General features: G+C 38.5%; 1 protein-coding gene across 6 annotated transcripts in view; it reads right to left on the reverse strand.

The window, feature by feature from the left end:
* Positions 1-823: 823 nt before the first annotated feature.
* The window catches only part of ELMO1 (engulfment and cell motility 1), a 517,404-nt gene continuing 499,851 nt past the window's right edge, over positions 824-18,376 (reverse strand). For all 6 annotated transcript variants that reach the window (XM_004676859.2, XM_012720936.1, XM_012720934.1 and 3 more), the window contains 3 exons: positions 17,828-17,910; positions 8,790-8,867; positions 824-2,187 (listed from right to left, as the gene is read on the reverse strand). In XM_004676859.2, the coding sequence (XP_004676916.1) occupies positions 1,987-2,187; positions 8,790-8,867; positions 17,828-17,910 (362 nt within the window). In that variant the 3' untranslated portion in view covers positions 824-1,986. The remainder of the gene's footprint in view (positions 2,188-8,789; positions 8,868-17,827; positions 17,911-18,376) is intronic.

Below are 18,376 nucleotides of genomic sequence, written 5' to 3' on the forward strand. Positions count from 1 at the left end.
CACATGTTAATATAACTGAAGCTCAATGACACTCCCTTGTGAGTACTCTGATGGGAAGCATAACGCCAGTGAATTACTATGGAGTATAAAAGATTTTTTGTCTGCAATTTATGGGAGACTCTGAGCCATGCCATTTCAACCTGGGTCAACCTATAATTGCATATCTTGATGACAGTAAAAAGCAGTGACCCGATGCATCTAACACCTCTGCTGGGAGTCCATAGTCACTGGCACCGCACTATGCTTAACCCCGAAGGTTTGGATTTTCTGACATCCCTTCTAGCGCTCAGAGTTTATGATCCAGATAGGCCTTCAGAGGAACTGACCTCAGAAAAATCCTTTGCTGAGCTCTGACCCATAGTTTATTAATTTGTAGTTAGATTTATTTAGTTTTGACTTACTTTATCTAGTCTTCAGGTCTGCATTGTTTACTGTTGCTAAATGTGCTCCTTCCAAGTGTGATGTATTTAATTTGGTCAAATCTATAAATTACATAGTGGTAAGGAAGGGAAAATAAAGGACAAAGTCAGTGGTTGGTTGGTCACAACATTAAGTGAATGGATTATATTTTTACATGGTCTGATTTTCTTGTTAATTTGAGATGATTTCTTTAGAAGGAATATTTGTTATTGTGGTTTGGAGACACTAGTTACTTAGCAATGGCCAAGAGTCTTGGGTCAGTGTTTTTCCAACTATTATGTACACAGAAATCACTGATACTTCAGGTCTGGGATAGGAGATAAAATGCTGCATTTTGAGCAAGCTCCCAAGTGATGCTAGTAGTGAGCATCAAGAACCCAAGTTTTTAAATCAAAACACCAACTCATCACAATTAATTTTATTCCACAGCATGTTTAAGGGAATGTTATTCTCAGGAAGATGTTTAGGATTAAAATAATTAAAAAAAAACCCATGGAAAGTACACTATTTATGTATCTCTTCATTAAATATATATCTGTTTGCCAAAAAAATGTTAGACTCTTTTATACAAAAACAAAGCCAAAACAAACAAACAAACAAACCAAAAACCAATCCCAAACCCTTGCAAATTGTCAATACCTGTAATAATTATAATGATGTAAACTTGGATGTCTGACAGCCTGACCATCCTGGGCAACATCTGCTATAGCAGAACATCCAGGAAAAGGTAACACCAAGCCCTCATGGAGCAACTGCCGGAGGTGTTTAGGTTTAGTACATTAGAGATGGAGCATGACTGATTTAACCCTTTGTGCTTTCAGCTAAGGAGCTAGGAAGGAGGATGGGAATAAAGAAGGCAGGTCAGGGCTGAGACAGGGAGAAGAAACCCAAGTCTGGCAGTTGAGAAAAGAACATCATGGTCACAGAGCAGGTGCAAAGTGGGCCTGGGCCTGTGGACTGTGTCCGGGAGACCCAATGCAGGAGAGAAATGGGATGAGACTGCTGTTGCTCTGGACTACAGAGGAACCTGGCAAGGCAATGGCAGGGATGGAGGTGAGAGGAATTTGAAAGCAGATTTCAATTCACAAGGAAAAGGTGGTGTGAGCTGACTCTAGAGAGGAGGGGAGTAAGGAGGTGGCATTTGGTCTTCTCAAGTAGCTGGGCTGTTCTGTCCATATACAGACCTTAGGATACTCCTCTGAGTTTGGTGTGCAGGTTTTTGGGGACAGTCTGGTGCTGCTGGCTTTCCTATTCTAGGAAGAAGGGATTTGTATAGAAGGGCCTTTGGCTCTCTATGTGTTGGTGGGTTTTGCTCTTGTCTCACCAGCAGACTGCTGTAATGGGAAGTGACCTAAAACAATGGCATCTAGAAACAGAATCAGGATGGTGAGCAAGATACCAGGCAGGGGCAGAAAAATGCCAGGGTTGAAGGTGAGGCCAAAGAAAGTATTGGCCCACATGCTTCCTCTACCACAGAAGATTCCAAGCATGAAGTGTTTGCCTTCTTCTTTCCTGTTAGATTGATTTTCCAATTTGGGAGGGGAGATGCTTGTGAGCCCAGCTACTTCAATTACAGTCATAGACAAAGTCATAGTTGCTAGGTTCCTTGGGGATTGGAGGAGGAGCATCCGGGATCTGAATATTTTCCAGGTCCAGGAGGCGGAGTTTGATTTCCATGCTGAGCAGGGTATCCAAGTCATTCCTAGTCAGGTCGCTCATCATGTCTTTTCCCAGCAGTGCATTCAGCCCATCCGTCCAGATACAGTACTGGTGGGAAAAAGAGTGACAATGGTAACATTTGATGCCAGTGATAAAAGTAGTAACAATAGCTAACAATTCCTGATCACTCCACATTTTCAGCTCTGTGATAAGTGATTTGCCTACATCATTTAACATTCACACCATCTGGATAAAGTGTGTACTTCTGTGATTGTCTTTGTTTTATAGAGAGAAATGAGCTACAGAGTTCAGTGACTTGATAGTAAATGAAATAACTTGGTAGTATATGAAGTAACCTATGCAATCCACTCCAAGGTCTATGTTCTTCTAAGCAAAGATTCCTATTTATGTGACAGCAGCAGGACTTGTGCATAACTATGCAACATATTGCTAAGATCCCACCAGAGAGTCTAATTATTAAGGCGTGGTAGTATAGCTATGAGCCCTTCTAGATTCAACATCAGATCAAGCTTCCTTCCTGACTCCAAGTATTATTCCTAGTCTAGCAGCAAATTTCTTCCTGTCCTACCTTTTCCTAGAACTCATAATGAGACAACCCATTCCACCCTGGAGCCAATGGGTAGTCCCACCATTTTAATTTCTCATAAAAGAACAAATAGCCTGCTGCTGCTCAGTGTCTAATGAACAACAATAGTTAAAATTATTGGGTGATCTTAATGGGGGTGAGGATTGATTGCCTATCTGGGGAACATTTTTTTGCCTGGGTCTCCATATTTCCTCTCTTCCAGGTCTCTTGTGTTTAGTTCTGGGAACATCACCCATTTTTTTTTTTTATTATTTTTTATTTTATAACAGTTTATTTTTACATCATTTTGCACATTTTTTTCCCATCTCAATTGTAATCCCCGTGGGTTTCCCATCACCATGTCACCCGTGTGCCATCACCATAATCCCGTGTACTTCCCTCCCCACCCCTCCGTTTTTGATCCCATTCCCCACTCCACCCCTGCAAAATGTCTCTGGTATATGGTTGTTCATTATTTTTGTTATTTTCTTGCCTGGTCCATTATACTCCTGCTATGAGTGAAACCATCTGGTATTTTTCTTTCTCTTTCTGGCTTATCTCACTAAGCATGATCTTTTCCAGCTCCATCCAAGTTGCTGCAAGACATGTGTTTCTCTTTTTTGGTTGCTGAGTAATATTCCATTGTACCACATCTTTTTTATCCAGTCATCTACTTTTGGGCATTTGGGCTGCTTCCATGTTTTTCCAATTGTAAATAAACATGGGGGTGCAGGTATCTTTTTCAATCAGTGTTTTTGTGTCTTTTGGGTAGATACCTAGGAGTGGGATTGCTGGGTCGTAGGGAAGCTCCATGTTTATCAGTTTGAGGAACCTCCAGACAGTTTTCCATAGTGGTTGTACTAGTTTGCATTCCCACCAGCAGTGCAGGAGAGTTCCTTTTTCTCCACATCCTCGCCAACATTTGTTGTTGCTAGTTGTTTGAAGATGTGCCATTCTCACTCGGGTGAGGTGGTATCTCATTGTGGTTTTAATTTGCATCTCCCTTATTACGAGTGAAAACATCACCCATTTTTTAAGGGTCTCCAGAGTACCTAAGACTGATTCTTCCACGTTCATAAGTTAATCATGCTCTTTGACTCTCCAGCAGACATGAAATCTTTGAGGAAAGGAACTATGTCTTATTTATATGGAATCTTGCCTTGCTCTCATAAATTCTCTCCTAAAGACAGCCAACCAGTGGTATTAGGATCCAATAACTGGCAAAAGAATGATACTGCTGCCAACATCTCGGAAAACTGTGTTCTGCGTTTGTGCTCTAATTACCTGCTAGTTCGTCCTAAAACTATGCAGGATTTTAATGATAGCAACTGCTCTGCTCTTTCTGTTTGATGAGGCTTTGTTCTAAAATGTGTTCTAGACACCCCTCCCTGACTCTTGTTCTCATTGGGTCAAGCTGTAATTCTAGACCCTACCTAGCCTATTCTTTGCCCTGAGGTTATAAGTGTTGTATTTCAGAACAAGAAGGTGGAACTTAACATAAAATTACTACAGAACTATAAGCACCAGACAAATCTTAAGTGATAGTGATGTGATTCTACCATCATGCAGCACCACATTTTAGCTGAGGAGGTGTACTATGGGGCTTATTATTATAAGGCCTATTATCTGAATGTTTTAGTACTGAACTGTAAAAATGCATTTGCTAGTGACTTGGGCCAAAGCATTTATCCCATTTAAACATCATTGAGTGCTAAGGAATTTCTGGAAGTATTAAATCCTTTTGAATATCTTATGAAGATTCTGAACATATCTAAACATTCACTTTCTTCATAAACAACCTTAATAAAAAAAAGATGCCTAGGTCCCATTCCGAGATCCTGTACTTGTAGATCTTAGGTAATGGCAGCTTATTTGGAAAAGTTTCAAATAATTTTAATAATTCTAAGGACTTCCACATCTTGGTACCACTGAATTCTGCTCTCTAAGGCTCCTTTCAGCTTTGATTCTGTTTCATGGTAAATCTTTAAGTACTGGAGACTGCTGTTCTTTGTATACAGAACTTCCTAGTACAAATTAGTTTAATTCTCAGACACATTTCTGTGGTGTATTTTATTTATTAAAGACACAGAAGGCATGGGAAAATTGTTAAAATGTGTATTGACAAATGCATTATTGAATCTGAATTGCAAGTATCCGTATGAACTTAAGTTGTATATTTGCATTAAAAAAATCATAAAGAATCTAATGACAAACCAAGTAGTAATAGAAGCCCGATATACAGATTCTGCTTTTTAAATTCAATTTTCTACTAAAAGGAACCAAGGCTCAATGGAAAAAAAGGCAGGAGATGTACAAGATGAGCCTAGAATGCTCTGTCATGCCAGAATGCCTGAGAGGTACTGCAACCTCCAGAGTCAGGTGGCTCAGTCATATGTCTCAGACACTGAGCACAAGGTGTTCCTGCTTTCTCTAGATAGGATGACAATCTAGAGAGTATCATACTTAAATAACTTATGTTTAAAATCATGTTTTCATAATGATATTAAGTACCAAAAATCATCTGATTGGGTTTTCTCTGGATGATGGTCATACTTTTGAAAACTGGTGGAGAAACTTAAGCATCGATCTAGCCAATTAAACATAAATTGTCTATCCTCAATGTAACAATAGTTGATAAGGGCATTTTCTTTTTATTCAACTAACTTATGAAGAAATGAGATAATTAGGATACAACCTTATGCAACCTCTAATGGATCCAAGGATGTAGGTGATGATCAATGGTTGCTAATATCCTCAAAAGAGAGAAAACCAGACACCACGAAGAACACAATACCAGTGCTACATAAAGTTAACACTATATTTGAGTAGCACCCTACTACCACTTAGTAGAAAAGAGAATGTTGTGTTGACAACACCGCACTCACAAACAGGAGTCATGGAGCAAGTTGTAGGATGCAGGATGCTGCCAACAAGCAAGATCCTGGCCCTTTTATTGACAGAACAATCATACAGCATCAGTTATGAGGGGAAGGAGGACAAAAAGAAAATGGAGGGGTGAAGCTAGAAAATGTACTATCATCTATAGTATCAGGGGTTGTGAATCTGCCCTCCAGGAACTTTCATCTGCTTGATGACTTGGTATTGTCATTGACATCAAGACCAGAGTTTCAATCTTATCAACAAGGCTTTCCACTGAAAGTTTCCACTGATCAGCTTCTGGGGTCTCTTGTCATCAGCCCCCCAGGCGTTCCTGGTCATACCTCTGGTCACAGCCTTCCCAGAGTGGTCAAGCTTTAAGCTCCTGGTTGATTTGAAAGGCACTTGAAAGGTTTGGCTCCCATGACTGTTTGACTGGGCAGTTCTGACCTTGTACAGGAATGCAGAACTAACTGCAGGTAACAAAAAATGGTGGCCTAACAGGCAGCTTAAGAATAGCAGACCCACATGTCTTCCTTTTTTATTTTATTAAAGACAGGAATGACAGAAGGAAGGGGAATATTATTAACATACCTCTAAGAAGAAATGGGAGTGCTACATGAAGATGGATACATAGTACAGAGTCAGATAAGCATGTGAAATTATAGTGCAGAAGTGGCAAGAATCATCTTTCAGAGATGATCACATCCTAATCTCTGGGACCTCTGTGTATATTAGGGTCCATAGCAAAAGGAATTGTTAATCAGCTGACCTTAAAATAAGGAAGTTATCCTAGTTTATCCAGTTGAGTTCAGTGTAATCATAAGCATCCTTAAATGCAGAAGAGGGAAACAATAGGAGTGAGAGAAGTGAGAGGCACAGGGAGATTTGACTATGGAATAGGAGGTTGGAATGATACAGTGTGGGGATGTAACCTCCATTTTTGTAGATGGATGGATGCCAGAGCCAAGGCTTATGGGGCACCCCTAGATGTAGAAAAAGTGGGGAAAGGGAGCCTAGAGGTGCTAGAAAGGAATGTAGCCCCACTGACATCATGAATTTAGTCCTGACAGACATGCATTGGACATATGACCTCCAGAACTGAAATGTAATGTTTATTTTTAAGTCACTAAGTTTGTGGTAATTTGTTATAGCAGTTATACAAACCAATGAACAGAGTTATAATCAGCAAAATCTAGGCTAGCAGGTAATGACTTGGTTTCTTCAATGACTTAATTACAAAAGAAAAATAAACAGGTGAACATGCTTAGGAGAAAGGAAGAGAAAAAGAGAGAGGGAGCTATAGATTCAAGGAAATCTGAATACACTTGATTCGAGAAATATATTAACCAATTGCAATGTATGGATCTTATTTGGATTCTGATATCAACAAATCATATAGAAAAACTATACAATTGAGACAATTAGAGAAATTTGAAAAATGATCACATGGTGCTATTAAAATATTTTTAAATTGTTTAGTTGTAATAATATTATAGTTAAGTTTCAAAACTGACTCACCAGGGAATATTTACAAAGATTACAAAGATGTGATGTCTGGACAGAGGTGGTGGCTGGAAATAGGCAGAAGGGTAGTGTGAGGGTGTCCATGAAATCAGGTTGGCCATGAGATAACTGCTGCCACTGGGTGACAAGCACTGGCAGGGAGTTGTGGGTTCAAGTCCCACTTTCTGTACTCTGAGCCACATACTACAGGGGCCAAAGAGAAGGGGTTTCTGTGCTAGCTCTATCACTTCAAGACCTGTGCGACCTTGAACAAGTTTCTTACTCTTTCTAAGCTCACTTTCTTTATGAGATTAGGACCTTAGTTTGTTTCCTTTAGGGGATATGAGGGCTTAAGTGAGGTGAATTACACAGAATAGTCATAGCACACACTAATCCAGCCTTGTTTTAATTACTATTATCTTGATTATTAGGTATTCAATTTTGGGAGGCCTCACTGTTTTTGATAAATAAGGTTATTTGTAATAGAACTTTCTATTTTATGATGTGATTATGCAAATAAAATGAGGTAGTAGTTATAAAAAAATTAAAACTGTTCACAGCTAATAGCATTTTTCTCCTCGCTGTGTCAGTAAGAAGTGGCAGATATGCTTAAAAATTTGGCAATCCCAGAGCATTTATCTTTATCTGGAATTAATGTACATTGAGAAAAACAGCCTTGCAGAGACTTAAATAACATCCACAGCTCTATTTTAAGTAGTTTTGTATACAGCTGCAATATAAGGTGGCCTGTGCATAAGCACAGCCTTACTTAAAAAGAGAAATGGAAGGACATAGTGTCTATTTCCAGGAAGATGGAGACAAAGTCATACCCTTCTGAAAACTAAATGTCAAGTAGCACAGAATTATATTTAAGTACCATTCTAAATGCAGGATTTAGGTCTAATCCTTCCCCTCTCTTTAGGATGTACAATTTTACTCAAAAGCTTCAAACCGGTGAGAACTAGATACTGAAGAACTTTTAAATGAGTTTAAGTCTCCTTGGGGTAATGGGGAACAAAAGTCAGATTCTATTAAAAGTTCCCTTCCTTACTAAAAGCTGTTTATACAGTCACACACAAAACAAAAATTTGAATGGTATCATCTAAAAATAAAAGTTTCAAATATAATTTTCAGTTCCAGTTTAGGAGAGAAAAAGTTAAATCAACTATAACTGCTACTGAATCTTACAAATGCATTTTCCTAGATTTATGCTAAATATTTTAAATATAGCTGACAGTGTGCTACAAGAAGAGAAAGAAATTATACATATAACAAGATGTCAAAAAGGAATAAAATCGTCTTGAAAATAAAATTCTAATAGCAGAGACAGGCCTGTACCTCTTAAAATAACTTAAAGATACATGGTATAAAAATCTATTTCATCAAATGATTTAAAGGCTAAAGATGATTTTGTCTTGTGAAATACTGAAAAAATTAAATATTCAATGAAAACCAGAACCATAACCATGGCTGCTTCTTCCTCTGGGTTAACAATTATTATCCTGACTGAGGTGGAGACACTTGTTCATTCTTATTCTGTGTCATAAACTACTGATCAGACTAGTAAGAAGTTGACTGGTTCTAAGTAGAGTTTTTCATTCTACTCCAAGTCAACAAGATGTTTCTTTATTCATTAATTTTTCTGTCAGACTTTTTAAAAAATGAAATTTCTCTCTTTGCAGCACTTTACTTGTTTTTCTAGAGAAGATGAGATGAGAGTTAACCCCACGGAGACCCTTACCTCATGCTTGTCAGGAGCAATGAAGTTCAGTTGGCAGTTTGAGTCATATAAGATGGAAAAAGCAAGTTCAAGCACCTCCTAAAAGTGATAAGAGAAAACATGTCATAAAGGAAAACTGGCTGTAGATTGAAAAGGAAGTGGGGCTTGTCTTGTGTCCAGACAGGAGAAGCAGCCCTGAGGTTGATGGGAGGAACAGTCACACTTTGCAAGGTTTCAGAACACATTTCTTTCTCAGAACAGCCCACATAGCATCTGTCATCATTCCCTTTCATGGGAGGGGCTTGGAGAAGTTAAATGAGTTGTCCAAGGCCACATCACCCCACGGCTCTGCTTTTATTCTTTTTTCACCATCTCCCTTCCGGAGAGACTAAGATAAACAAAGTCTTCCCAATTCAGCAGCATTAATGACTGCTTATCTTCAATCAACCCTAAACAGACAATGTTCATAGATACACAAACATCCTAACATGTGGAAACTATACAGGAGATAATGAGATTCCTGGTAAAACCATTAGCAGTAGGTAACATGCCTGTTCTTTGACCTATAAAAAATTGCAATGTAAAGGCTCCACAAAACAAGATTTTATCCTTTGGAGGCTGCAGGATATAAATGGGAAACATGGAGCCTCGACAGGGATAGCATCTAATATATTTCTTTGTGTAGGAGGGCCATTTTAACAATGTATGCTTTTCCAACACACAAGTAGGGAATACCCTTCTGTTACCTACTGTCTTCTATTTAACAATGTCCTACAGTTTTCAAATACATTCTTTGGCTTTGCTAAATTTATTCCTAGGTATTTAATTCTTTTTGTTGCAATTATGAATGGTATTGTTTTCTGCATTTCTTTCTGTTTTAGATCCATTGTTTACACATAGGAGAGGTCTGCTGCTTTATTGTTTGCACATAGTCATGCAGCTGATTTTTGCAGATTGATTTTGTTCCCTACCATTTACTGAATTGATTTGTTATTTCAATTAATTTTTAAGTGAAGTCTTTAGGATTTTCCATGTATATATCATATCATCAAATAATGAAAGTTTTATTTCATTCCCAATTTTTGTTCTTTTATATCTTTCTTTTGCTTAATTTTGCTTTAGGACTTCTAATACTATGTTGACTAATAGTGGTGAAAGTGGGCCTACTACTAGTAGATGATTTTAGAGAAAAAGTTTTTGTTTTTTCACCATTAAGTATGATGCTGGCTATGGATTTTTGTAAATCATCCTTCTTATGTTAAAGAATGTTCATTTACCACCAGTTTTTTTTTGAGGTTTTTTTTTTTTATCATAAATGGATATTAAATCTTATCAAATGCATTCTCTGCATCTGTTTACATAATCATGTACATACTCCTAAATTCACTGCAGCCCTATTTTCACTGCAACCCTATTTAAAATAGGTAAGTTATAAAAACAGTCTAAGTGCCCAAAGACAGAAGAATGGGTCAGAAAAAATGTAGTGCACACACACACATTCATATATGCATATATAATGGAATACTATTCAGTAATTTAAAAACAATGAATACCTGGCATCTGAACAACATGATGGAATTGAAAAGGATAATGATATGTGAAATATGCCAGAAGAAAAAAATACATGGTCTCACTTATATGTGGAATATAGAGAAACATATCTAAAGGTCAGTGAAAATGAAACCAAGAATAAACTCTTAACATATGTCTATAAAACTGAGGCAACCAGAGGAGGAGGATTTGGAGTGTTGGGGAGAGGAGGGGGCATAGGACCGAATGGAACATGGTAGAGGATGTTTAGGGTATTGGTGGAGGGCAGGGTGAGAAAGTATACATTTGTAGAGGTTTGAACCTAGAGCAGATACAAAGATTTAAACCTACTTTACTTCAATAAAGTTAAATTGGGAAAAAAAGAGAGAAACATGGATCCAAGTGTCAGAATACCTGGGTTTATTCATTAGTGAGCATCTGTTGAGTGTAGTCTGTGAGCCAGATTGAAAGGACCAAGGACTAAGTGACCTGTCATTTCACTGAATTTGAATGACCTTGGTTGAGATATTTACTGCTATGTCACATATGTACATTAAAATTCATTTCTCAAATTGCTTGTGTTGTGCAATATTGGGTTTATTGGGTACAATCATTATTCTAACTCATCTGAGCAGTCAGAAGAATACAGCCTTTGCAAGATGAGAGATGTCTACATATCTCAACACCCTTATTGCTATTAATCTGGGGTGGGGTGGAGAGTAACTATATGAATATCAGTGCTCTGTATCATTATGACATACAGGTACGAGCTGTTCTTCCTTGTCTGTGCGTTTATTAGGCACCACTGATAACAGCCCTTTTCACCCAGTTATACTCTCAGTAATTGTCTATGAGGTGTTATTCTTGTGGGTTCAGATCTCCTCACAACACTATGTGTCTTAATATCTGTTAGAGGATTTGTCTTTGGTAAGTAACTCATAAAATGTCCCAGAATGAAAACAGAAGACAGGATTTCAGATGGATTAGAGAATTCTTTCAAAATGGATTCAGAAGGCTTAGCACTAGTTGAGAGACTCCACTGACACAGTCACACATTGGGCTACTTGTGGTTCTCCCTTTGTATCTGGCTCACCTCCATCTTATTAAGATGGAGCCCAGAACTACCAATATCTCATATTTTCATACTTCTGCCAGAAACATAAAGTGAAGGAAAGAATGCTAATCCAGGAAATCAGAGCTATTCTAAAATACCCTCTCTTCATTTTCCACTCCTTTTATTTCTTTAACCTCTACTCAAACTTAACCAGTGGATCTCCATAACACTAAAAAGGAGTTCACCAAAACAAACAAAAACAATGTTTCCATGAAGCCTGGCATCTCTCCTGGATGATTTAGTTATCATTCAAATGGTTATGTTCTTACTGGTAGTCCCATAATTTGGGGTCATTTAAAAAAATTAGTAAGTGGGAGGTGTGATTCTATTTCTCTAAAGCAATATACAGTACTATGAACCAATGTTACCTCAATCAAAAATAAAACTATAAGGCCATCTATATTGAGAACCAAGGATCTTGCTAACATATTTATTATTTTTTTAATTCACATAAGTTAAAAAAAATCATTATTCTCTATAAAACACAACGTGAGGAACTAAATGTCCTCTCTTCTTTTGAGTAAACGACTAAAGCAATCACAAATTAGCAGCCAGAAGAATATATTCAGTCAGTCATTCAATCTAACACTGAAGATCTGATTTAAAATGAACAAATACAAGAGAAATGAATATTATTTACATTATTTTAACAATGTCTATTATGGATAGAGATTGGACACAAATATGTGAAATGAAAATTACTATGTATGGTGCTAGGACCATAGGTGATTCCTTCTTTTACGATTTAAAATATCTTCTTTCTATTAAGTGTTGAACTCTAAATCTCATAAAGTCATAAAAATTACTTTTAAATTAGAAACAGTGATATACAGATGATTTCTTTACTTATCTTGGTGTCATTTATTAGGAAAACTCACTGACTCATACAAGAGATTAGACAGAAAGGAGAGGAGGGGCTTTGCACTTGAACAGTCAGTACATTACGTCAGCACTAAATGACCTTAAGAAAGAGGGCAACTCAGAAGCGGTTGGGCTGACTTTGGAGGACAGCTGTCCCTTTGTCTCGGGCAATCACACTCCTGTTAAAGACAGGGAGCTGGTGTGAATACCCTGGAGCCTGACACCACCTCTCGGTGAGGTACTAAAGTAATTTGAGAACAGTTTCGGTGTGGTTGTCCTGTGACATTCTTTTGCAGGGGCATGGAGAAGGAAGGGGAAGGGTGGCGGGCAGCTGAAAACTTTGGGTTTTGTCCTTCTAAGGCATATACCAATGAAGATGTGAGTGAGCGAAACTGTCATGACCTAGATTCCTGATAAACACAGGCAGGAAATGGGAAATTTGTGAGAATGTCAATCCCCACTTTAATTTCACCAAAGTTGCCTGGGAGAGGTGGGAGGAATTAATTCTCTGAACTGCATGCTTGTGTTAAAGGCTGCTATCACTTATAATCAGTTTTATTGACGTCTCTGGCTTGCTGTCATGGAGTCATTGGTGGAGGTCAGCTCTTCAGCAGGGAGGCTGCAGAGCCGGGATTGATGGCACCTCTCGGACTAACACTCCAGAAGCTGCCACCTGTCCAAACTGTGTGTGTTAGAGAAAGATGCCAGGAGGTGGTAGAGTAAGCAATCATAGATCTAGGGCAGTGTCTCCCTTAGGGCTCCTTGTCACACACTACAACACTCACTTAGACATCTGATGCTCTGAGGCTTTGCTGATCACTACCTAAGGTCTTTTATTCCCTCTGGATTTAATTCAGTTAAAAATTATGTTCAGAAGGGGCTTATCTTTATTCACTATGCCATTAATTCACATCTTCCACTTCACTATGTGGAAGAGGCTTGGGGTGATAAGTTCTGGCAAGAGAGTGAAGACAGGAAGAATTAGAGCTCCCTCCATGCCTGGGGACCTGAGAATTCTCTGCCCTGGGACCACCGATGAGGAGATGCATAGAGACATTCTGGGCAGAAATGTGGATCAAATAACAGGCTGACTGAATACAAGAGTAGAGTTTTTGGGCCATATTTCAGTATACATCTTTGGCTGCCATTTATATTGTTCTGGAGTGCTGTGCCTTGATTGGACGTTCTGCCTAGCATTCACTTATACTATGTTGCTTCCCTATTATCTATCTAGGCCATTGTGAGAGCAAAGGCTCAAGGCATAAAGCACTGTGTGTGTTTGTGTGTGGGGGGGTATGTGTGTGGTGTTAAATATGGCCACAGGAATAGAAGATTTCAGAGCTAGTACATAGTAATAGAGAATATTGTTTTCTTTAGGCATAGCTACAGTTTTCTGGCCCCATATCGTAGTAGCACTATTAGTCAATAATTCTCTGACCCATTTTATTTTCTCTGTTCCCACCAATGCTATGTTCTGAATTCAGTGTTTCTCAGAGGATGGTCATGCATTTGTTGAAAGGGCATAATGTACTCTTTCTTAATCCTAAAAATGTCTTTCCTCACCACTCTATCTGACCAATGTCTTTTCAAAACACAGCTTAGACACCTTTTCCTTCATTAGTCTTTCTCAAGTCTCCCAGGCTTCCCCTGTGTTTAAACTTACTGGAACACAGACAACACTGGATTATAATTGCACAGACACAGGTATCAGACACTCAGGTATGGAGTCTGGTCATATTTATCTCTGGACTTCCAGCACCTGGCACAGACTTGGTATATAGAAGATGCTGAATACATTCATTGAATGAATGATGAATGAAGTAAATCTTAATAAAAGGCTTTTGGTTAAAGCCAGGTTTTTCAAGTTGATGCTAGAGCATCACTTTCTAGTATAATCTGCTTCTTATTTCAGATTTATGAATCACACTGGAAAAAATGAAAATGGGTTCTGCCACATGATGAGAAAGAAGCTTCTCTCACAACAAATATATTCCTGTTTGAATCACTGAGTTCTGGTCAGCTTTTGCTTCTAGTGATTTAATTTAACTATAAACCCATATTCCATGGGATAAGCACCAGGAATACCCACTTTCAAAAACACTGCAACAAAAAACCCTTGATTTTATAAATGAAAGAACTTGCATTTATAATCTTTATTTCTTGACATAAAATTTTTCCTGCTGAATATTCATTCACCCATTACGTTTATTTTTAAGTCTCAGATAGAAATTTCTTAATCTCTCTGTGAAGAAACCAGCACGTCTTTTCTCCAAAGTTTGATGAACCTCAGCGAAATACAGTGATCTATAACCCTCACACTTAACTATGCCATGTCTGTCCTGTTCAGTCTGTGCCCAGAGGTCATCATATGTTAGGTGTTCCTGAGCTGACTGAGGGGATGACTTTTGAACAAATGCCTCCATCACAAAAGAAAGGCTCAAAACCCCATTTTTCTATACTTAGAATCTTGGACAGCGCCCATTTTAGCAGATGATGAGTGAGAAGTACTGTCAATTATGGATAAATTGTTTTCTCTCTTAAGGGTATTAGTCTCTGTATGCCTTGCTCAGAGGATTAAGCCAACCACAATTCCAGTGGCCAGAAATATTAGAGTTTAATCTGTAGCAGAAAAAAATTGAGAACCAGTAGCATGCCTCAGTTTATTTCATTCTAGAATTTTCCAATTAAGTCTCCACTTTTCAGGGGTCCTGTGTCTTGGGGCTGTCACCCTCTCTTGCATTTTTCAGTGGTACAGATCTTTTTCTCTGTGTTTCCTTCTCTTTTCCTGATTTCAGAGTTACCCATTCATTTCCTCAAGACTCTGACTACTATTGATTATACCCACATCTGCTCAATTCACCACAGTTGAGACAGGAAGATTAAAGGGAGATTAAATATGAAGTAAGTTCCTTGCCTTAGTTTGGAAAACAGGAATTTGTGATGAAGAAGATTCTGCCACACTTCACGATTACTTTTCCATTTATCTCCACCCTATGCTCAACACCAGCTCGGTAGGGGCAAATCTTTTTCAGATTGTTACTGTGAGAATTTGCTAGAGTTACTGGAGGTAAAGTCTGTGAAAGTTTGGGTCTCCCCTTAAAACTGCAACCCCCAAGAATTTCTCACTCTCACACTGGTCCACACTCAGCCTATAGCAGAACTTCATATTTGGCATTTAATTGAAGCTACAATTCGTGGCTCCTGTGGCTTCCATTTCAAGTGAGCAAAATTGGTTTTGATGCTCCAGATATACCTGACTCTTCGTAGGTACCTGATTCTTTAGATTCCAGGATGGCAATTTGCTGTGCAACTTCATTTTTTAGGTAGTTCCCAGAGAATTATTAATTTTCACTTACTTTAAGGATATAGCTGACAACTTTCAAGCATTTTACATGTATGGGCTCAAACCAGAAGTCCCTCCACACCTGTTTTACAAGTTTCCTCTATCCCTACTCCAAGTGCATCAGTCTTAGCAAGTGATTGTGCTGCCAAGTGTGTCCCTCTTGACTTTTCTGGGTTATAGACTTTTGCTGCCACCAGTTATCCCACTTATTTTGTTCCAAGCGTTATATAGCCAATGGGGACTCAGCTAGAGCTGAGCAAAGTCAATGTCCCCTAAGACTGTGGAGTGAACACCTGATAATGTCTGTGAATCAGGATGTGTTGAATGGGGCAGATTATGAAGACTAGGGTCTTGTTGCTGTAATTTTGATGAACTGTCAAATTTGATGAACTGTAGAATTCCCTGCATCAGGGAGGAGGGAGAAATACTCTTAGGCAGGATCTTGTGTCATTATCTTTGCAGTTTGAGAAATTACATTATAGTGTTTAGATTGGCTTGGTAAAGCATTTACATGGACTTAAAGTGAATTCTTTCATCTTTTCAAATACCATCCTTCTCACCCCTCACCAATAGCCAGTTGCTAAACATGAAGGGGAGGGTGAAAAGTATTTCAAAATGAAGAGGAATTAAACTACATATACCTTTGGGGACATTTCTCCTTTAAGTTAAATTTAAAATATTTCAAACTTCCTCCCATTATGATGAGGACTATCACCTTAAATGTGTCCTAAAATTTTTATTGAGTTGAATGAGAATGGCACAATGAGAATGGCACATTTTAAAACAACTAACAACAACAAATGCTGATGGGGATGTGGTGAAAAAGGAATTCTCCTACACTGCTGGTGGGAATGCAAACTAGTGTAACCATTATGGAAAGCTGTCTGGAGGTTTCTGAAACTGCTAAAAATTGAGCTTCCATAAGCCCCAGCAACCCCAGTCCTAGGTATTTACCCAAACGACACAAAAACACTGATTCAAAAGGACACCTACATCCCCAAGTTTATTGCTTTTCCATTTACAATGGGGAAGACATGGAATCAACTCAAGTGCCCAAAAGTAGATGACTGAATTTAAAAGATGTGGTACATATATACAATGGAATATTACTCAGCAATCAAAAAGATAAACTTAGGGCCCTCCCTGGTGGCGCAGCGGGTTAAAGCACTGCACTGAGGAGCTAAAGCCACTTCCGCATTGAGTTCGATTCCTGCCTGCCCCGGAGGTGACCACATGGTGTGGCAGACCTCTCCTGACCCACCCGCTGCTCCCCTCAGCAGTGTACTTCGTCGATCTGCCTGTTCTGCTCCCCACTCTGTCTCTGGTGAAGCCTCTCACCGCCCCGAGCCTCTAGCCTCTACCCCAGTTCTGTATGCATAAATAAATAAATCTTAAAAAAAAAAAAAAGATAAACTTAGGCCTTTTGCAGCAACATGAATGGAGCTGGAAGGGATCATGCTTTAGTGAAATAAGCCAGAAAGAAAAAGAAACATACTGGATGGTTTCACTTACAGCAGGAGTGTAGAAGCTAGGGGAAAAGGAAAAGCAATTGTAATAAAGAAAAAAAGAAAAACAATGAAGAACTATATACCAGAGACATTTTACGGGGGTGGGAAAGGTGCATAGGACTATGGTGATGGCACAGGGGTGACTTGATGGTGGGAAGTCCACAGGGATTACAACTGAGATGGAAAAAGGCACAAAATGAAGAATGATGTAAATAAATTAAAATAAATAAATGAATTTAATTTAAAATAAAAACAAAAAAATTCTTTTTTAGTTGATTGGTCTCTGCTTTTCCCTGACTTCTCTGAGACCTCAGCAAGGATGGGCTGAGAACAGCAGGAGAAATTGGAAGATACAGAAGTAAAAGATGAAGCTAGGAACATAAATGAGAGGCTGGAGAGAGAAGAGAATAGATAGGGATGGAAAGAGAAAGTTCTAGAGAAAACTGGAGAGGGGACAAAAGTGAGGACAACATTTGCTAAGGCTAGAAGTATATAGGTAGCAAGAGAGTGGAAGAGATTGGGGGGAATTCAACAAGTGATTAGTGAATGAAAGATTAAGGCTAAGAGATATAAAAAGGAATGCTGAGCAAAGGCATATACACAAAAACACATGCATTGTTTCACATATATGTATTACTACCAAAGACGGCAGGGCCCATCATGGTTGCTCATAGGTCTATTTGCAATAATTTGGAAATCATACCTTGTTTTGTTTAAGGGCACCTTTCTCTTTCATGTGAGGGCAGTCCTTTCCCGTCACCACAGCTTTGATATCTGCCACTGGCACTGCAATTTGTAAAAGAAAATTAAAGTCACTCACCATGTGAAAGCTCAGGTGTCAATAAAGAAGCAGGCCTAAGCATCAAGCCTGCTATCACAGTTGCTATTTCCAGTAACTAGTGCAAAAAAAGGAAGAATAGAAGAGTAAAAGAAAAAAGGGAAAAGAAGTGAAGTCAAATGATGTCCCAGGCCTAGAAATTCTTATTTTTTTTTTTTTTCTGGTAAAGAGCATCCCTGGGGAGATACGTTTATCAGCAGAATCTACTTCACTAAAACCAGTACCTAAAATAATAACACCCATCCATTATAATCAAGTTAAAAGTGAGGGTATTAGAAACAGCTGCACTAACAATAGTAATGTTGGCACTAGTACTAATATTAAGAATGATGTCTGTGTGTCTGGAGCAAAGTCAACTGCTTCACATATATCAGCATCTCTTGTTACAGTAGCTGCATCTAGATAGTTTGTACA

Source organism: Condylura cristata, unplaced genomic scaffold (genome assembly GCF_000260355.1).
Source record: "Condylura cristata isolate star-nosed mole 26May11 unplaced genomic scaffold, ConCri1.0 scaffold00005, whole genome shotgun sequence".
NCBI classification, from domain to species: domain Eukaryota; kingdom Metazoa; phylum Chordata; class Mammalia; order Eulipotyphla; family Talpidae; genus Condylura; species Condylura cristata.